This window comes from Opisthocomus hoazin, chromosome 7, assembly GCF_030867145.1.
Source record: "Opisthocomus hoazin isolate bOpiHoa1 chromosome 7, bOpiHoa1.hap1, whole genome shotgun sequence".
Lineage (NCBI taxonomy): Eukaryota > Metazoa > Chordata > Aves > Opisthocomiformes > Opisthocomidae > Opisthocomus > Opisthocomus hoazin.
This window is the reverse complement of record NC_134420.1, coordinates 36,833,276-36,855,283: the sequence shown is the minus strand read 5'-3', so window position 1 is coordinate 36,855,283 and position 22,008 is coordinate 36,833,276. Positions and strand designations below refer to the sequence as shown.

General features: G+C 36.0%; 1 protein-coding gene across 25 annotated transcripts in view; it reads left to right on the top strand.

Moving 5' to 3' along the window:
- The window catches only part of GPHN (gephyrin), a 347,846-nt gene that overhangs the window by 245,593 nt on the left and 80,245 nt on the right, over positions 1–22,008 (top strand). For 11 of the 25 annotated variants that reach the window (XM_075425604.1, XM_075425611.1, XM_075425606.1 and 8 more), the window contains 3 exons: positions 9,566–9,622; positions 11,656–11,727; positions 17,899–17,940. The exons of 7 other annotated variants lie outside the window; for them this stretch is intronic. In XM_075425604.1, coding sequence (XP_075281719.1) covers positions 9,566–9,622; positions 11,656–11,727; positions 17,899–17,940 — 171 coding nt within the window. The remainder of the gene's footprint in view (positions 1–9,565; positions 9,623–11,655; positions 11,728–17,898; positions 17,941–22,008) is intronic. 7 more of the 25 variants (XM_075425620.1, XM_075425624.1, XM_075425613.1 and 4 more) reach the window with 2 other exon arrangements.

Here is a 22,008-nt window from a genome sequence, read left to right as displayed (position 1 = left end):
CCCTAACATACCAAGTCTGTTCCATTAAACAGTGCTGTTAAATTGTAACAATCACTAAGCATCAATAAACAGTACTAGGGAATGAGAAAACAAAGGTGATGGAAAACATATTGATTTTTAGAATCAAAAGAACAGTTGTCACAATCTTTTGTCCAGCCTGCTCACAAGCAGCCATTCTAAATTCATTAATACAGTTCATCCTGTTAAATTAAACTTCTTTGTCTGCTTACTCCTCTAATTACCTCCTTTCTCACCAAGTATGTTCGAAGTCCTTTATTTTGTCATTTATGTGAAGCTTAGGTCAATGCTTATCCAACTCTGTAGTCTGGATCTGCAAGGAGAATTTAATATGTGCCAAGTGCATTGCCTGTGTTTGAGAAGATTCTTGTTTAGTTGTGCCACTTCTTGTTTAGTAAAATATTGATCATCGGTTGTTCTCCCTGTTTTAATTTTCTGCGTGTAACAGGAAAAGCGGGAAGGCACTGTAGCGCTCCAGGGAATTGTCCCATTTTGAACATCAGCGATCAATTTAACTAGTTTTGTTTGTTCCTCGAAGAGATTGTGTAAGAAAATAGTATTTAATATTTTCTACATTTCTGCCTTTGTAAAATTAATGAACTGTAGCAGCACAAATCATGACAAAATTCTGACATGTTAAAATGTGAGTTCAAAATTGTGTGACCATGAAGATATTATGCCATTCACAGATGCCTCAAGATTAGGTGTTAGAACATCTTCAGATGATTAATAGTAATGACAATGATTCAAATGAATCCCTATATTTATTACACTCAGAAACTATCTTCAGTGTCTGAAATGAAATTGCCTCTATTTTACTCACCAATTTAGTTCCATTTTAAAAGACAAAGTACATATTATCTCTTTAAAAGGGACATTTACAAATAGGATAGAATTTGATTTCTTCAGTTAGGCTTCAACAGTATATTTGCTTGTTTGAAAGGAAAGGAAGTGATTATTTATCTATTTGTGATCACTTTCACAATAATGTTGCATATTCTTGGACAAGAAGTTCTGTAGGCATTTATTGATATTTACATTTACTGAAACCTGTAATATTTCAGTAAAGCGCTTTTTTTTTATTTTAAAACCAGCAATAGTGGTGGCTGTAGGAATGTATTTACAGGAAAAGTGTATGACAAATTAGGGATCCTTGAGGTGACAAATTCAAAGCGCTTACATTTGGAACATATTTCTCTCCAATGACTGTGTTGAAAACTGGGCCTCCCACTTGAATGTCCTACAGTAGATTTATGGAAATCATCCCATGAGAAATAGTAAGAAGTTTGGCAAGATTTCAAACCAATGTTGGCAATCTTTCTTTCAAATTTGCACCATTCATTGCAATTTATGTATTAAGACTGCTTTTTTCCTTTTAAAACAGTTTTTCAAAATGCAAGGAATGCCTTTGAGCAAGGACTTCTATGCCTTGGCATGGAGGTTCTTTGCAACACTTCCTTTGCTTCGTGAAGTTTCCAGGCAGCCTCCTTGGGCAATAGTTTCATTCAACAGCACCGACAGCATGGACAAAGACTGACCTTGGTCACTTCCCATGTTATTGTTAGTACCTAGCCAGCGAAAGGTCATATTGTTTTAAGCTTCTGCAAAGTGAATTGAATCCCAGATCTTTCCACCTTATGTTCATCTTCTGAGGTTATCGCCTCACTGCTTTAATTATGTGTTTCCTGTGGCTTTGATGGATACACCCTTTCCCGGTATCCTTACCGACCCTTCCACTTCTCTTTCACAGTTGAACTCTTCAGGATGCATAGATGTGAGGAAATACATGTGACAAGAAGCTTTACACAGATTTTTCCAAACACAGCCCTGCCTAGTCAAAAGGATAAATACAGGATGTTGCACATATTTGAGAACAAACCTTAAATGCACCTGTCCTCAAAGAGGATTACTCTTCCCTTTAAAGTCCCCATGGCCCATCTGTTTTCAGAAAGATCTTCCATGTTACACTGAGCCCAAATGCAAATACCTCCCCCTTAATTTTGCTGCTAGAAGTGGTCAAAGAGCAAATGTCTTACCAGCACTCCAACGTACCTGTCCCACCATCAGGTCTCTTCTAAGTGACTTCATTGATGCGACAGCTTTCACTGTGACCACCAAGGCATCTGTGATAGGAGCTAGCTTAGTATCTAAAAACGTTTAAAGGACACTGTCCTCCACTGAAATATGAACAACCCTGTATATGCTGCAGCGTTTAGAACTTCAGTTCAGCTTAGGACAACAAGGCAAAAGAGCAGCACATTCAGAACCGAATTGTCAGTTTGGGAAAGGTGTATACAAAGAATTCAAAACTTCACCACCTGGGACTTACCATGTTTTTATTTTTTCCTTAAATACAAACTTCTTCCTGCATACCAAGATGGATTTCTGATATATGCGACAGGTGTTTGGTGTTTTAAAAGCTCTACCAGGAGCATGAGGTGCAAATTCTGCTTTCCTTTGTGGGGAAGGCCAGAGAATAAATGAGGCTGCAGGCATAGGCGGGGAGCAACATGTGCCAGCAGCCAGTGAAAAAATGCCCAAAGCAAGGCTGAAATGAGAATATTGAAAGTATTGAATTGAGGAGAAATCGGATGTAAAGGTTGAGTGGTAGAGGTCTGGTATAGAGCAAAGCAGTATTTGTGGCTCTTGAGTGATAAGGCCGCAGGGCTTAGAGTGGTTTAGCGAAGAGCGGGAAGCAGCTTGGAGGCAGCAATAGCTTTATGAGACAAGAAGGCACTGTGGGCAGGAAGAACTGGGACAATGGCAGCCTTGAGTGGGTAGAAGGGTTTGGGGAACTTCAGATGTGTGCCAGGACAGCTGTGCGACTGAAAGCTCTGAGACAAGCCGGGTCTGGAAACCCTACTGTGAAACTTGGTCCCTGTATGTTTGTGCATGTGTCCCCCCTAGATTATAAAGTGAAGCAGAAAATGTGTGAACTTCTTATCAGTCAGTTTGCTTGGAGCAGTCTGGTCTCAATGGCACACAGCTCTGCGCAGCTAATTAAGCCTGCTGATTGCCAGCATTCTCTACAGTCAGTGGGAGCCCTTTGTGCAATTTCCATATCATTCCCGCTGGGCTGGGCATGCCTCTGCCAAGAGTAGCCACTAGGTTTTGATACTTATCATTTATAATCTCTTCACATCTTGGGCAACATAAAACCTGTGTATTTTGTAAACTACGTAGTGAAAGCAAGGACCCAACTCTAGTAAGCCCAGAGCTCCAGTTTAAGGGAGATTTAGGACACTAAGTCACTAGTAATAGCAGCATAATATGTAATGTTTGTATTTATTGTAGTCTGTTTTGCGCTCGCTGTGCATTTTACCTACCAACTTTTAGATTTGATTTCTGACCATTACATTTCACAGAAGTCAACAGATATTTTTAAAGGACTAGGCTGCCACATGTTGGTGTAAAGTAACCAGTGTATTACAAAATCTCTATAAGGACGTGATTACATTATCTTTGCCATGATGTGTGTTAACAGACCATCGATCTAGTGATGATATTAATGTACTAAACTCCAAAACTGCAAGAAAATTGCATTACTTTTTACCACTGGTTGGTCCATCTGCACTGTGTTTATTCCCTCATCTGCACATGAAACAGTGTGAGTAGTAGTGCCTATTTAAAAAAAAAAAAAAAAAATTTAAATATGTGAGTAGTGTGAACAAAATTTGTGATTTTATGATAATGATGTTTTATTGGCATTTATTGGCATTCATGTATTTTATTCTTTAGTAGGCTTAACATTTTCAAGAAGTGCAGCAACCTTAATAAAACATTTATGCCATACTGCAGTATAATGCACAGCCATGAAAATGTTTATTGGTTGAAGATGTATGTCTTTGTTATAGGAGCTTGTATTCCATTTGTTTGAAAATACTCCCCATTTATTTAGAAAGCCCTATATAATTGGTGTTTATGTGGCCTAAAACTACAGAAGTACAAATACTTTGAAGTGCAAGTCTATTTTTAATGCATGAATGTTAAAGTTATACATAATGCATTTTTTAACTTTAAAGAAATCTATTTGCTACAATATCAAAAAATATATTAAGCTCTTTGTTATCAGTAGAAACTGCTTACTTGATGCAGAGCACTGTTCTTTTTAAAGAAGAGAATTCCAGTTGGGAGTTCAGGTTTCTGTATCAGAATTTTCCACTGTTGATCAGGCAAGTAAGGGTTGTAAAAAATACCACCCATATCAGTATTTTGTTATGTAATATTTGGATGTTGTCAGTCACCGTCCCCAATGTCAAATTTGTTGACAAGCAGTATGTAAATACTTCACTAATTAAAATTACTTCTTGCCAGCCGTGGAATATTTACATCTTATTCCTTTTTTTCAGTACATCACTGTCCTTCACGTATCTCCAGTTTGTTGTATACCATGAACTTTGGCAAACACCGCTAAGGGTCAAATAAAGCATTTTCCGTCTTCGTAAGATTTAATCTCCTTTGGATTCACTTCCCTTATGTGACCTGGCCAGTACATAACATTTTTTGTTCCTGGCCAGCTGCTGTAAAATCAGTGTCAGTTGGGTTATACTTCTGAGACATGTTTCTCTGTTAACATGAACTGTGTGAGAATTTGTGCGAGAGATTTCAAGAACATCTTCCTGGAGCAGAATAGTGTAATAATATGCATAGTATAGCTTTTACGGTTTCTCTTCATCAACTGGTCCCCCTTCCTCTCTAGTTGAATGCACTACATCAACTTGAGGAAGCTCCAAGCTTTTGATAATAAATTGCTCATGTCTCCTAAGTATCCTGGTACTTAAAATACTGTATTCTTTCAAAGCCCCTCATGTGGGGGCTGTTTGAATATATTATAATTCGTACGTAGTTTCTCTTCTCTAAGTTTTTAGTTTCTCTTCTGTAAGTTTTAAATGTTTTTGTATTCTCAATGTATTTATCTTTAAGATCTTTAAGATTGTTTAATGATATTATACATCCACCTACTTTTTCAGTAAATCATGGAACATCTCTTTAAACTACATAGTACTGGGGAGAGGTTTATCCCGTTATTCTTCTTCCATATTTTGCCTTGGTCCCTTGAATGGCCCTTGAGGGGAAAAAAAACCCAAAAACCAGATTTGGAGCATATTGTGGAATTCTGCTGAAGGAAGCGGTCCAACGTAGGAGCATCACATGCACCATTTTGCTGTAGATTTCTAAAACTGATCATTCCTTTCTTACTGTGATGCCCTGCATTTAGAGATGAAATGGTAACTGGAAGGAAGTAATGGCAGATAAAACTGGAAGAACAAGAGAGGGCTTCTTTTCTCATAGCATGTGCAAACTTGTCAATGTCATTTCACATCCAAAACCCTGCTTTAAAAAGGAATAACTTCATAAATATTTATTAGCAGTATGTGTAGTCACACTGACAAATAGGATGCAAGCAAGTTTCATGATTTAGGATTCAGTAGAACTTATTCACATAATTTAACTGCACATCCCCTAAGGCAACTAGGTTAGGAGCACAAGGGAACTTTTAGTTAGGTGCAATGACAAGAAGTCATGGCTAGAAACTAACAGGGTATTTTTGTGTAAGAAAACAGAAAATTCAGCGCAGTTGTCAAGGATATGTGGGATAACACATATGACAAATGCAAAAACATGTATTTGCAGACCCACTGATGTAACATTTCACAAGTAATATTAGTTTCCTTTACTCATCATTAGTCATTGATCTCTGCAGTAGTGGTCAAGTGGGACAACAGCTGCATTTTTCTGATGTGTACAGCAAATAATCTGAACTTGATTTGGGTGCTGTGTAGTATAATCACTTGCTTTTGATTAACGTGATTAGAACATTGCATGCCCAGGCCGTTGAATAAGGAACTTAACATCTTTTTAAACCACTGCTGTACAGAGTTTCCATTGTTATTGTTGAATTTATTCAGTTTCAGAATTAAGTAATTTGATCATATCAAAAAGGCTTTGTCATTATCAACCATGTATGTATTAGCTAACATTTTTGGAAAAAAGTCTGACAAAGGTTTAACTTTTTGATGAATGTGAATGTGAACACACATTTCTGAAATTCCTGCAAAATTCCAGTATCTTTGTCAGAAGCAGTAAGCAGGGAAACTTCAGAGCAGCAAGAACAGGATATATTAGCAGAAAGGGGAAGGAGTCTAAGATGGATAGTGTTGAGTGTTTGAGGCTATTTCTCCTGTTGTAGAACTCTTCCTTTAAATAAATCCAGCTAAAGCTGGAATCTCAGATTAGCCAGTTGTTCCAAGCTGTTCTTTATGGCGAGTATAGCTGCAGGTTTATATATATTTAAGGTTAGGTCTTTTAAATTCTTTTTTCTGAAGTAAAATCAGGGATGAAGATAAACAGGTGCATTTCTTACGGTCTCCATGACAAGGTAGAGGAATAATAATGAAACTATATGCAAGACTTCTGCTTAGAAAACATTGAGTGTCTGTTCTTTGGTACCCAAGTCTTTCATTAATTTTCTAAGAAGTCCATTAAGCATATTTGAGCTCTCCTCCTTGCTCACTGTTTGGTTCTGGTTTCCCTGCTTCCTAAGTTTTCTTCCACTGACTTTCTATTTCGTTCTACTCCCATTGTAAGTCACCTTGTTCTTCAGATATCAGGATAGGCACATCTGTGGTTAATCTTTAGCTATTAAGTCCTACTATTATTCCCTTGTGAAAAAGAAAGGGGTGTAAATATAATGCTTTTATCTTACCTGTCTGTGCATTATACCCTATCAGTTTCCTGGAATGTTCCCTACACAGCACACTTCTCCCTTCATTACAGTGAGTATCTTCATTCTCCTCCTTCAGAATGTTCCAAAACCCTCATGTCTTGCAGGTAACATTTTGCCAAGAAGTACTTAGTGTTGCTCCTGCCTCATCTCTTAACCTGAGGCAGAAAGATTTGTTTTCAATGTCACTGCTGAGGTTCTTTTATTAGTCCTATGTTTTGCTTTGAAGTATTGCTTTCATTTTACAGATGAGTAATAGAAGAATCAAAAGACTCATTTCTAGATCACACAAGTGACCGATGGAGACAGAAGTATATATACTTTTGATTTAGAACCCTTACATGCACGTCTTTCATTCTAATCTTTTCTAGCTACAAGTATTCATCTGTGATGGGGTTCTTGTGTCTAGCCGAGTTTCTGAAAAACAAGGAGTGTATAATCCATGCCATTTTCTGAAATACTCGTTTATCAGTCAACTACTAGAACACCGTACAAGAGTTGACCAGAGCGATAAGGGTATACCTGAATTCATTTCTGCAGCATTTGCCATGAAAAAAAAACGGGATTTTATTCCTACTATCCCTTGCCTTCTTGGTAATACCCTTTTTGTTTCTCAGAACAGATGTAGTATAGTTTGTGCAATACTCATATCACCCTGATTCATCCCTTGAGAAGCATCCAAGTTGCATGCAGCACGGTTCCTGTAGGACACCTGTTATCATGTATATTAACTGTGCCATGGATGTAAAATGAGAGTTGACCTTAGACTATCTCCTTGTAATTTGTATTTTCAGGCATTTATAATTTCATTCATCGCAATGTACACATTGCATATGTATTCCTCTATATATTCTGAAGAAAGAGTAAATAATGTCAGTTATATGCACCTGTAATATCTCCGATCACATTTCTGACTGAATCTTAAACCTTCAGCACAACTTGAGCAGCCACAATGCCCACATTGGTAAGTAACAGAAGAAAAGCTTTTTCCCTGAAGGGTGGTGCATATTGCTGTCACTTACAACTTTTCCTCAAGTTTCTGTGGTATGTAGCGTTTTTTCTTAATGTCCTAGTTCCATGTCATTATGTGAGATTATCAGCATTTATTTTTTCTTATTTCTCTTTTTTTTTTTTTAAAATTAAATATATTATTTTTGAAAAAAGTTTCAAATTGGTAGCATGAATTTGAGGTTCTACTTGATTACGCCTAATTGCCTGGGACTGGTAACATCATGACCAAGATATTGGGCCAAGTACCTTGACTCTAGCTCCTGTTGTTTTCTTTTCAAATAAGGATCTTTTTTCCCTCTTGAGGCTTAATTCTTTTTTTAATTAGGAAAAATATAGCAACAAGGTTACAACTATATATATTTCATATATTTTAATTGAATCTGTCCTCTAAAGGAGATGTGTTTTACTTAAGAATGACAGTTTTTTCTTGGTCAGCATACTAGAATTACTTGGAGATTTACTTGGAGTCCCCAGAAAACAGTAATGTGGATGTTTCACTTGTGAGTTCAAAACAAATACTGTTTTAATGCCATAAGACCAGGGAAGGAAAGCAACATTTTACATTAATGTTTCCAGTGTATTTTGCTAGTGGACATCCTATCAAAACTAAAAATTTAAATGGTTCCTATATTGCTTAGTTGCATTATTTTCTTGAGAATTGAGTGCAAGTAAAAAAAAAACATTGTTGACTGTGTTTTGAATGTGAATTTCTCCATTTTCCATGGGTCAGATGAAAACAAAAAGGGCGGTCTAACTTGTGCTTTTGCTGGTGTGCTCCAGAGAGCATAAAGCATAGTTGAATTTCCATGGTTCATTCAGTCTTTGGCTTCCTTGCTGAGATTTCTTGAAGAAAAGACAGTTAGTGTGGTTTGAAAGGGTTCACCTCAGTTGTGTGGGACTTTGTTTTACGTAAGCTGTGAAACATCCATCAGATTTAAAAAACTTTCAGTTTAGTCTTGACTTTGACTAGAAGGATTCTCCCTAAAGTCATTTTATTGTCGTCTTCCTCTCTACTTCAAATGACATGACACAAGTTTAATTTATTAGTGAAAGAGGTTTACTTACTGGATTCAACAATTCTGAAAAAACTTTTGCTGTAAATGAATGTTTTATTTTACATGCTTCTAACAATACGAAGCCTTTTGAGCAGCTACCTCATTTGTTTATTCCATCCTCTGAATCATCTAGGAATTAAAGGTGTATCATAAAGGAAGAGTAATCAGGTAGGAGATGCTGGGGAGAGAGGTTATATGCGTGGTGTATTTAAAATCAACGTTGGTCTGGCATTAAAATTTTCTGGTTGGGCAGCATAATTTTCAACTGGGAATCTTGATAGCAGTGGCTAAAATCTCTAGGCCTGGGTCAACAGGAATCTGTATTGCATTCTGTCAGGTATCAATCATGATACTTGCCAGGCCTGATACTCCCAGTTATAGCATACTATGATCATATGATTTGTAGAACACATAGGGTGTTTTTTTCTCCAGTTAGAGTTTTAGGACTTCATTATTCTTCGTATCCAAATCAGATAAGTAACATGTATTCTTTCAAAAATGTTAGTGAATTCAGCATGCAACAAATGTGCCAGATTGGTAATATATTGAAATAATATGATCAACAAAGCAACTGTAAAATGCCGTGGTAAAGCATCATTTATTCCAGAAATTAGAGTCTGTGTCTTTGTCCTCTAGAGGTGTCTCAGAGAGTCAAATTGATGTCTTGCATGTACTGCTAACTGATTGTGTGGAAATTTTTTTAAGTTCACTTTTTCTTTATTCTTCTGTCTTTTTTACCCATCTTCCCCCATTGTAGCAAATTAGACGGCCGGATGAAAGCAAAGGAGTTGCTAGTAGAGTTGGATCCCTCAAAGTAAATATGTTTCTAACATTTGTTTTGCAAGTTTTCTTCTATAGCCTACACTTTTCCTTTTGAAGGGGGAGGTGAGGGGAGGGAGGGAAGGGGCTTTTCCATTTCTCACCATCCCATCATTTTTATTTCAGTATTCTTACTGCTGTTGGGTCACATTTTGTTTGTTTCTGTGCTACACATAGAACAACCTAGGGAAGGCAGGCTGCCAGTTAGTTAGCTTTGAGTGTCACCACAAATAAGAGATAGTAACAACTTCTTTGAAGTGCCTGTAATTTGGTGATCATGATTAAACCACTTCTCTGATCTGTGTTGTTTGTTGTCTCTTAACTGCCTGTTCCATGGAGAAGTGACTTACTCATTTTCAGACTAGTACTTCCCATCTTGAAACATAGTTAAACTGTTATAGTGCCCACACTTTTTGCATGTAATTCTGCAACAGACCATTACAACAGAGTTGAATATTTCATGTATATCTAGCCTTTAAATCAGAAAACTCAGAGTAAATAAATAAAGAGGAAATGAGAGATTCATGTGAGTCCAATAAGAATGGAGCCACTGTTTCACTAATAATTAGTCCCTGCTGCCTTTTTTATTTTTGTACAAACATACTCAAATATTTAGAGCACTTAACAGGCAGATACCTAAATCAGTACCCACCATGAGTAGCGTTACACCTTAATAAATGGTTTAAAACACAGGACATAATCTATACCAAAATGCTGATCATGTGCAGTCCAGGCCATTCTGTTAAGGTTTCATCTTAACAGTTGCCTCTTTTTCAGCTATCCAGTTTTTCACTTTTTTTCCACTTTATTTCCTCTTAGCTCTTTATTAAGCGCTAATTATTTCATTGTTTTTTTGCACTCTTCTTGCCTTTCCTGCCTTCTTGGTTTTTGATCTTTTGTTTTGATTTTGTCTGTGAGTGTATTGCCTTTGTTCCAGGATAAGCCATCCTCTCTGCTCTCTAACACTGCTCTACAGCTGCTCTTTGTGAAAATGTCATTTCACTGAGCATAAAGAAGGGGAGGGGAAGGATTTGTTATGCACCTCTTTTCAGTAATGCCACCATTTATATTGATCTCAGCTTAGAAAAAGAAGCCGGTTGCTATTTGTTTATACAAGTTATAGATAGAGGCATCTGTAACATTCCTCACTGTCTGTGAGGCTTTGTCTGTTCATCTTGTGTTTTGGGAAGAAGTTATAGTTACAGTGTGGATGAGAAGAGCACTGTACGTGAATGAGACACTGTTTCAGTGGGAGACACTCAGGACCGCTGAATTCATGTGGAGGAAAATACAAGACAGCCACAGTTTCTATGCTGTTTCTGAAAATTGTGTATGTAATCACTGTGACTGGTGCATTTTATTGGGTTATCACATGCAGTTCTAGATGTGTAATGCATATACATATGCAGAAGATGTAGCTTATTTAGGTGCTGGGATTCGCCTAATATTTTTATGAACACCCACCGACACCTAATTTAGGATTATTATTTCTATATCTGATTACCCAGGATTTTATTTCACAACCTAAAACATATGTTTAGACTCAAAATCTTGTATGAATATCCTTACAAAAATGGGAAATCCTAGTTGAGGTTCCCAAACATGAAAATTTACCTCTAAAAAGTTATTTTTGATGTCAGTAAATTCTAGGACACAGCCTTACCAATAAACAAGCAAATAAATAAACAAATTGACAATGAAGCAGAGATTCAGTAGCTTTAGAATGATCTGTCCCTTGCTTTTTCAATTTTTTTTCCTGTAGTGAAAAAAGAGCCAGGTTAATCAAATTAAGATCTCTTTTTTCCGGTTTCCAAGTTTACTGAGCTTGTATGTCTGTGTTGTTCAAAGCACTTTGATGTCTTGAAATGTTTTGCCAGAGGCAGTGAGAAATGTGTTATGCTATGATTTATTAAAAAAAAAAACCCCAAACCACAAAAGCAAAGAACAAAAGAAAAAAGAAAATAAAAGGTGACAAGAGAAAAGAGAACAGGTTGCTTTTTCAATTCATTTTCTGATGTTTACATGTAGCTCCATCGAAAGCTGGAGGAGCTCAGAGATCACCTAGAAGGCAATGTCAAAGGATGCTCTCTCCGAGTAAATGTACGATTTCACTCGGTGATCTGTTTTTTTAAAACTTCTGCTGGCTGGTAACACCAAATCCGATTGGTTTGTCCTCTCATCCCCATCTTTTTCCTTTCTCTCTCTTTCTCCCTTTGTGTTTTCTTTCTTTTCTAGCTGGGGTTTTGTTTTAATGTTTGTGAGAAACGTGACCTAATTGACAGGATTTGTTTAAAAGAATATCCTGCTACATTTTAATGAATGCTAATCAAACTGCTTGGCTTTACAACAACTAAAAAAAAATTCCTTTCTAAAAGTTTCCTGAATATTAACTTAGCAACAAATAAAATATCCTTAGTTTAAAGGATAAAAATATCTTCTGCCAGTGATTGGTAGCCTTACCTGAACTGAAAACTATGGCTGGTATAAGGTAACCCAAAAGCATATAGGTTCACTTGTACGTCTGTCTTTCTTTGCCTTTAATCTTTTTGGGTCCCTATTTTATCTCACAAAATAGGTTAACATTTGGGTGAATGCCAGCTATGAAAATTTTGTTGCTTGTTTTTTTAGCAGACTAATATAAAAAATTCTGCATCACATTTGTTGTGCATTAGGTTTGTTTTTTAATTAAAAAAATCTCGAGAAAAGGATTAGGATCTAGCATATCAGTTATGACCCCCCTATAAAGTTGCCCATTTTTCACAGAAATATTTAACAAAACAAGTCAAATCCAACATAACAATACAGACAGCAGTACCTCATGTTTAGTAGTTCACATCATAAATTAAGATCGGCTTTTCAGCAATTTAACTCTATGAAGCCAGTTTAAGCTGCGTAATTTAATGTATAATGAAAGTTAGAAAAAAGGGACAGTTGTGAGCATAGTAGATGTGAAAGTGAGTAACCATTTATCTCTCTGCACATTCATCCAGTGAAGATTCTCAGAATAATTTCTTTAGATTCATGTGCTGTTTGTGTCTTCCATACACTATGACTGTTGTAATTCTCAGCACTATCATTCTAATGCATAATTCACTATGGTTATATAGTGCAAAATAATTTTGGTAATGGTAATGATTTGATAGTTTTTACCCCTTTTGGATGCTTTTGCATATCCAGCTATGTATCTGATATAAAGTTGATTTCTGTTCATTGTCAAACAGAAGTCTCTGAGTTTATAATTTTTTGCAGGTCAAATAGAAGGAAATTGAGCTGCTAATATATTGCAGCTTTCTGTAAAATCAATTTGATTAAAGGACTGTATCTGTTCCCTGGTAAACCTTTGAGAATCAACTTTTTGGGGGAATAAATTGTGTGATATTTTGGATTTGGTGGTATCTCAAATTTAATAGTCATAATCAAGACAAAGCAGGTTTCTTTACTTTAGAATCCTCACTCTTAAATTCATTATTTAATACTAGTGAATAAATATAAAGCCAGAAAATAATTATGCCTTGAATCTTTGTGCTACAAAAAAGGTGTTCTAATCACACATCATTTCACAATGTCACATGGGTAAAGGTTTCAGATGAAAAGCTGTGACCACATTAGCCATGACAAATTAGTTGTCATGAAATTGTCCTGTTCCTTTGTGCCACTTTATCTGTTATTTCATGGCCATACTCTACACAATGTAAGTAAGGAAGTCAGATTGTGAACTAAGAAATGTTCCATATATTCTGCATATGCCCTTTAAGTTTCTTAAAACAAGCAAGACACATTGCAAGTATAATAACAAATAACTAAAATCTGTGACTTTGTCACTGCTGTTCTGATTCATGCTGTAATAATGGATGTTTTACATGAGGCAACATTTTAAAAGACAACATAAAGAGTAGAACAAATCCTTACTAAATAGTGGACAACTGGAAAGAAAATAATGAGGGATGTGTTAATAGTTCATCTTTAAAATAATTTTCATCTCTTCCATACTGCTTTTGGAAAGGGATTTAGATGTAAGTCTTTAATACTCCTACAATGTGGCAAATGTATTGAATGGTGTGGGAGGGGGAGCATATAGTATCTGAAGGCCAGCCCTGTAAGTGAAAATGAAATGCTATTGCACAATTGTGTATACTATTAAGGTGGAACCTTTGTTCCAGAATGAATTGCAAAGACATGCTTTCCAGGTTAAATTCAAAGGCCAGTGGACATATGTAGGAAGCATTGGAATTCTGCAGAATATCCCAGATTCCACCAGAAGTTTAGAAAGCCTGCCAGATATTTAAAATAAAATTGCATTGAAAACATCCATGAAAAGTTGAGTTGGTTAAACAGTTTGGTTGTTTGAGTAGTTTTCATTTTAAAACACTACTTTTAGTATCAGCAGTAAGGCATAACCATTTACAATAAAAGTTATCCTGACCTGAGATTTTTTTTTTCTGTTTCTTCTTGAGATCTTCATTCATCTTCCTTGCAGCTATTCCAGTTCTTTTCATAGCTTAATTCTTTGACTCCTCCCAGAGACCTGTGTTTGAAGCTGAACTTAAATATTGTTTAGAAAAATTAGGCTTCTATCACTTGGACACATCAGCATTCCCCTACTGTTCAAATTAATGTAGCAGTAGCAAGTAAGTGCATTAGCTACTGAGATGATCAACAGTGAAACAGCTGACTGCTTTATATTTTAGAACTCATAATACCTGCTAAAATTGAAAATCTTCCTGAAAGTGTGGAGTTCAGCTGAGATTCAACAGAACAATACTGCTTTAGTCTGTGTTTTGAAGATTTTTTTTTTTCAGTGGTGCAGGCTAAGAATTTCAAATGCAGAAAAATGTTATGGAAATCCCATCAGAAAAAGAAAAATCTAAGTATAGAAGTTCTACACAGAGTTCCCAAGTAATATGCAAAATAATTTTTGTGTGGCTTTTGACCATCATAGTTCCAAATCAAAGGTGCTTATTTTGTTGAAGAAAAATGTTCTCCTCATAGCAGAGGCCAAATATTGTCCATAGATGATGTTTAATGAAACCAGAATTATCATTTTTCATACAGAGCTGTACCTCTCAGAGCCTATAGTACCCTGCATACAGTGTTCTGTCTTACTTTAAGTACCTGCCTTCTTTGATCACGATGAAGGATTACATTTACAGGGCTTTTATTCCAGGTCTTAATAGTCCATTATTAAAGATCTGAGTCAAGCCAGTAAGGCCCTCAGACTAACAACGAATTGTTCTTGCAGCCTTTGACAAGTTTCTCAGTTGGTGTAAATGGGCATAGCTCCTTTAAAATCATTCTCACAGTGGGGAATTTCTGTGACTGACAACATGACCCCTTAACTTGAATGTTCCTGGTGGAGAAGAGCCCAGCAGCTCAAATGTTAGCACGTTTAGCTTCACCTAATATATTATGTAGGCGTTTTCAGGTAGCATACGAAATAAGGAGAGCTGCCCCTTCTCTCTAACTGGAAGAAACAATCGCTGGAGTTCATATGTGACAATAAATTGTAAGCAGAGTAGATGATAGATTGCAGAATCATCGAAGGAGCTTGGAAAAGTATTGACATTTAATTTTAATAACGCAGAAGCAATACACTTACAAAATGTTGAAATCGGGCAGATGCTCAAAAATGGAGACTAGTTAGCAAGAAAGCAATGACATAGAAATGATCAGGAAATGATAAGTGTGCAGCAGATTAAACAGTCTCATTGTGTGATCCAGTTGAAAATAAAACAAACAGCAATCACTATATGCAGAAGTGTGATATGAGCATAATCCTTTCCTCAAGAACATTAGATCATTATGAGACTAGAACACTTGAGCATACCTTCGATTTCATCATTATGAGGAAATGACATAGATAAATTGGAAGTCTGTACATGTATGAATAAGAAAAAAAATTTGGAGTGAGATTAAGATATTACAGAAAATTTTGTGTGTGTGTGTGTGTTTCAGCATACGGAGAAATAAAATATACAGGTATCTTATTGAAGGGAATATTATCATTTTCTTCTATGCAACTGGAACTATCAAAAAGTTAATACAAAATTATTTAAAGTAATTAAATACTAACAGGAATAAAACTGAAATTAAGTGGTGAGTTTAGCCTAGATATTAATGAAAATAAGGGTAATTACCTCACAGGTTAATTTGACAAGGAAAGTAATAGCATGCTACTTACAGTAGCTGTCTAAGAGAAGATGAAAGTACACAGTTGTCTAGCATATCCCTTGTAAGTTAGTGTGAGAAGTAGACAAGATGAGTAAAGTTCTTCAGAACTTTGCAGAGTATGATTCCAAACCTCCTCATCGTTGTTGTTTCTATTTATCTAGTTGCTGGTACTTAAAAAACTGCTGCTGTCATGTTTCTTGCTGTTACTGCTTTCTTTGGATCCTCACCTGCAAACCTGAAGCTAATGGTTCTTCTTTATCCATGCTGTTGCAAGACAAACCATGGAAACAATGGTTGGATATTACTTATGAGAATCTTGATTAGAGACTCAGCCAGAAGTCTTAGGTGAATAGCAGACCCCCGTTCTAAGCAAAAGCGTCACTTTCCTTTCTTAGAAACCTTTCAAAGCAACGTTTCTAGAAACAGTTTTTGCTCTGTCAGAAGGGGTTCTCTGTTTTTCTTCTTTTTTTCCTTTTTTTTTTTTGCAAAGTAGACTGTTTAAGAATAATACTTGATTTCTTAAAACTGCCTTTTCTACTTTCTATTTGTCTGAGGAATTTTCTATTTTTGACTTAATCCTTCTGCAAGTCGTCTCACTGTAAGAAAGCATTTCATCAGGTGAAGAATGTGCTGAGTATGTATGAACATTTAAGATGTTGTTAAGTGATCCAGATTTCCTTAATAATGTTATCTAGAAGAGCAAAAATACACAATGCCAGAAAGTAACAAAAATATTTTCAGAGTATTAAAAAATTTTCAGGGAGAAAAGAACAGCTGTATAGAAGTATATAACAGAAACATAAATGAACGCAGACAAACGTGACTGTAGAATTTTCCTGGAAGTGATATTTTATATTTCAGTGAAGAATTATGAAATACACATTTGAGATTGAAGAATATTCATGAGGGACTTTATATGAGTACCATGTTCTTTGCTCAGTCCATCATAATATGTAAGTCAGCAAGCAGTCACTAATAATTCATGTGGAAATTCTGGCTAGGTCCATCTTTACCACAAATGTTTCTGAACTGCTGTACAGATAAGAATTTTGTTGAAGTCTAAGATTTGCTGGGGCTTCTGATAATTCATTTTTCCACCCCTAGAAAAAAAATCAGGAGCAGATTTTTAATGCATTTATAAGAACCGTGGTTTTTTTAATTTTACTTATTGGGCTGATTTTACTCTTTCTTCACAGCCAGTTGTCATCAGATCATTATTAATCTAACAAAAGTTAAGGAGGGGAAAAAAAACCCAAAACTCAGACTACTGTTTGTAATTGAAACATGAGATGTTTTCAACCAAAGAAAGGATTTTCAGATTTGTTACAAAAAGAAATCCTATAAATAACTGGAGAGTCCTTTTTTAATACTTGAGTTATGGCTCAGTGATTAGTAGTATAGAAAAATGGCTATCTTCTATAAACAAAGTGTTTCTTAAGCGATCAATAAAACTGTAATGTTAGCAATTAACTTGTGTTTGTGCTGAAAGCTTTCAACAGTGAACAGTGTCCCTGGAGAATCACAGCACTTTGCGTTGCTTAGTGACATAATCTGCAGATTTCTGCTGACCTATATCTGGCCATTGGTAATTGAACTTTGCAAGTTATTCAGTTTTTTTGGGCAGGGAGATTGAAGAAAAACCTGCGTTGTCAAAATACTGGTTCTGGGCATCTGAAAACATAAAGATATACAGGGAAGAACAGGGCCTCTAATGGGTTTTCGCATTGTACCCTTTGCAGAGTTAGAATAAAACTAATGGTTTTAAATTAAATAGATTGGTAAAACTTCATCCTAGAATACCTTATTGTCCTAAGGATAATGTTGTCAGTTATTTAGAGGAGGAAGGATTGATAGTTGTCTTCAGATTCATCATTAGTTTTAATTATTTTGTAAATACAGTACTTTTTTTTTTTTCTCTTTTAAGAAGCTTCCACCTTAAAAGGCATAAATTTGGGCTTTATGACATAGCTGGTCTTAGAGACTTAATGAGCCCCCTGCCACTATCTCAGTGCTGGAACCATCTATACAGAAAACCTTCTAAGACCCTTACTGTGCCACCATTTCTTTTTTAACAATGTTTTCTTTTCCCCACTGCACAACCAGGCTCGGCTCCCTTCGTGCTCATCCACCTATAGTGTTTCTGAGGTATACTTTGCACGTGTTCTCTCACACAGTCGACCTGCTCGCCCATCACACTTTTTTAGTTTTATTTACTTTTTTGTTTTTTTGCATTGCACTGTGCACAAGTGGGGAAAAATCAGCTGGTGGGGTGGGGGAGCAGATTTTGCATGATCAATCTGCAACCATGTTCAGCGTGGTTTTAAAATCTCTGTACCAGTTTGGGACCACCATGATGTATAGTCTAGCTGGTCAACTGCTACATAACATATGAGCATAAATTATATAACAAAAGCATCCTTAATTATCTCTTACATTAAATTAAAAATATTAAACTTGCAGATGTTCAGACTGCAAAATGCTTCACTGGTTGGTCTGACCCATTTTCGACCAGTGAAAATGAAAAGACTCCTTAAAGATGACCATCACATTATGATTACTAATTACCTGTCTAGGTATAGGTGGTTTTATGGTATCTGAAGTTCATTACTAATTCCCAAAGCTCTGTATTGGGTTACTACCTGCCAAAATGCATATACTGTTGAAAATAATTCCATGTCAGCTTCATTGTAGTCTTCTATAATAAGGTATAGTACCATTTTAGCAAGAATTGAAAAGAAAAATACGTTCAATTGTAATTATGATGGGAAAAGAAGGAGAAAGATGTTAAGATAAACTAGAATTGACAACATCATAGGATAATAACAGAATTTATAAAATATTGTCAAACTAATGCCGTGGCCCACTGTGTAAAGATTAGGCTTCAGCTTATTATTATAATTGATTAATGGATGAGTATCAAAAAGATGGACTTGAGGTTTTCTGCAATACTGAATCAGTCTTGAGCACATACAGTTATTTATTCTGTATTTTAAAAGAATCCTTTAAAGTTGACAAGATCTCATAAAAAGATGACAGTTTGTTCTGTCTCACGCTGTGGGCTAAGTCCTATACCTGAAATGAATGTTCTGTTAATGAGCATACATGATACAAAATGCAAACAATAAGGAGCTCACCTACTCAGTCACTTTGTTCCTAAGCAGGAAGAGCTGTGTAAGCAATACCTTGCTGATGTGTGTCTAATCTGTTCTCAAAAGCTTCAGCTTCTCAAGCAATCATTCCTTGCACTTCCTCGTCCTTAGTAATAGAAAGTTTTTTTTCTAGTTTCAGTGTATGAACAAGCAAACGGTCTAATAAAAAAGTTTTTAAGAAGAAAGATCATACAAAGACACGTTTTTCTAAGCTAATACAGGAGCAAGAAATCAAGGTTAGTGCTTACAGGTGCAAGACAAATGCCATCCTCACTCAACCAGACATTCTTCTGAATGATCTGTGTGAAGTTAAGAAAAAGCACTGGATCAACAGGCATTTCAGCTTGATGACACTTTGTTTCCAAAGAATCCAACCGTGATAGTTCACATCAGCAAAAATGGTGAATATGCACTTATGGATTTTAAAGTAAATAAGCCACTTTCAGGGAAACTGGTTTTTTCTTGCTTTGCCTGCAACTTCAGCCATTTGTCCTTTTCACATTCTGGCAGGACCACTGTCTTCAAAAGAAATACAAACCAAGGTATTGTGGCTGGTAACTGATCAACATGTATGGGTCTCCTGCTTGATTAGGTTCCAAAAACTATTTTGCCTTCTTCAAAGTTACCAGGCTCTAGTACTAATTAGTGGTCTTGGAACAGCGAAGTGCATGAAAACTTAGTGAACACTGTCCACAAAGGACAGCTTTGCGATTTGTAGTAGAGTCTGGGAGCTGAAGTATCAAGGTGGCACTGCAAGACTGTACAAGCACTTCGTCCTTTATACTCTGTCCAAAGGGAAGATCTTCATATCTAAAACGCAGATCACCTGGCTGTCTGGTGAACCAGATCTTGTGATGCACTTAAAAAAACTGTAGCTGATCAGAATTTCGTGCTTATGAAACATCAGTGCAAGACCTAGACTGCACTCTTTTAAACTTCAAACTGAAGGTGTAAAAAAAAATATGGATACATTTTTCTCTGGTGGTAGGGTTGCACCCTGTATGTTTTTGAACAGACAGTTTCAGCCAATGACAGATCCAAAGCAACAAATCCATTGAAACTGAAGATCTCTGTGGCAGTTGTAGCTATCAGAAAAGGCAAGGAGGGCTTGGAGATTCTCTGGGGTCCATAAAGGATTCGTAGTGTAGTTTCTGACTTTGTAAGAGACTCTTCATTCAGATATACGGCTTAATGTCAGGATGCTTGTCCAGCAATGCTCAATGTCATCTGCTATTATTTTGGAAAATGGGAGAGGCTGTTATGGGTAAACAACATCCTGACCTCTAAATGATATGGTAGAAAATCTCCCAAACTGAGATATTGTTAAATTGAGTCCAAAAGCCTGCCACTAGTTTTTATCAAGGGGAAGAAAAGGTCTAATGTTGTACTGCATAATGTCCCATATCCATAGAGGAAAAAGGACTACACTTTTGACAGGATCTTAAGGTTGTTTCCTGTGTCTACACCTATTTCTGTGGTTCTTATTCCAAGAAAATTTTTTTCTTAAGCTGATTCTTAAGCACCAAGTTCAGAGCTTCTTAATTTTAAATGTCCAAGTCATCACCAAATAGCTCTGGACCTTCCGAGGACACCAGGAACAGAGAGACAAGAGAAATGGAATCAGTGCTGTGGGAATTCAGCTGAACGTGCGTTCTGACAAAGGTACAACAAAAAACAAAAGAAAAGAAAAACTGAGACAAACAATTTCTGAAATCTGTTTTTCAGAAATAGACATTGTAGATTCATCATAAGAAATCTCCTTACAATTTTAATTGTTGAGAAGAGCTCTGGAATTGAATTAATTGACACAATTGATTGGATTAATTGGCACACCTAGAGCTAAGGTTGCCAGAAAGGAAAGGGAGTGTACTATCAGGGATATTTTTCTGCTGTTACGTAGAAGGTCTTTGATTGAAGAAGTAAAATTCTATTTGACAGGAGTGGGCAGAAAGTTTTTAAAAATAACAAAATAAATATAAAACCTCTAATTAAAACTTCTACTTACCTTTAGTTACAGAAAGGTTTTCATAGTTTGTTGCACTCCAGGCGTTATAGGATAGTAGTACTATATACTAGTTAGCCCCAGTCAGCATCTGAACAATTTCACTTCTCTAGAATGTGGTGCTGTCCTTGTTTCTATTTGATTAAATCAAAGTGAGTTTCTTTAAAAAGTAATTGCCTTGTGGCAGGAGAAGTAGAGCTTTAACGCTCTAAAACAGTACAATGATAAAATATAAATTCATATTGTCAGTGAATTTCACAATCTGCAAAGTTTTTCCACCTTCATGAAAAATGGTTAGCTTCATGCCTATAATTTTTGTAAATGTTAACAGGACTACTTAAATGATTTTTCTAAGAGTATAAATATTAATTAGGAACGATGCTGACTTAGCAGTTGTGCAGTATAATATGTGTGTAATATGTCTAATTTATTTATTATCCAGTTGTCACAAAGCATAGTAATTTTTTTTTAATAGCACTAGTTCACTAAAGAAATTATTAAATCAGATTGGCTTCAATACATTTTTAGAAGTACTCTGACTTCAGCTTGTATCTTAAAAATACTATGCAAAATGTAAAACTAATGGATTGACCAATGAAGGTCCATAGTCTTCTAGTTTATAAAATTACACTTAGGTAGTGTTATGCAATGGCCCCATTTTCTATCCTCATTTGTATCTCAGACTTTTTATTACCAGCATCAATCTCTCTCTTTCTCTGCCTCTCCTTTGGCTTCTGCATGCGCTATGTGTTTGGCTAAAAGCGTAATGAAGGAAACCTATTGATCTGCTTGTTGGAAGTATAGTGGCAGCAAAATGTTTACTGCAGTGCTATCCCCTGCTTTCTAGGAAAAAAGAAAAAAAAGGTTTTTCAAAGAGGGAGACATTCAGGTCTGTAGCTTGTCAAATGTTTTATTTAGCCTTATTGAGTGGTTAGAACATGATGCCTTATGTTGTGAAAGATCTGCAAAGTTTTACGTTAGTTTTCTCTCCCACAAAGTACATTATTTCCATAAAAGTAGTTTTGGAATATGTGTTGGCTGCATACTGATTGCTGGGATTTG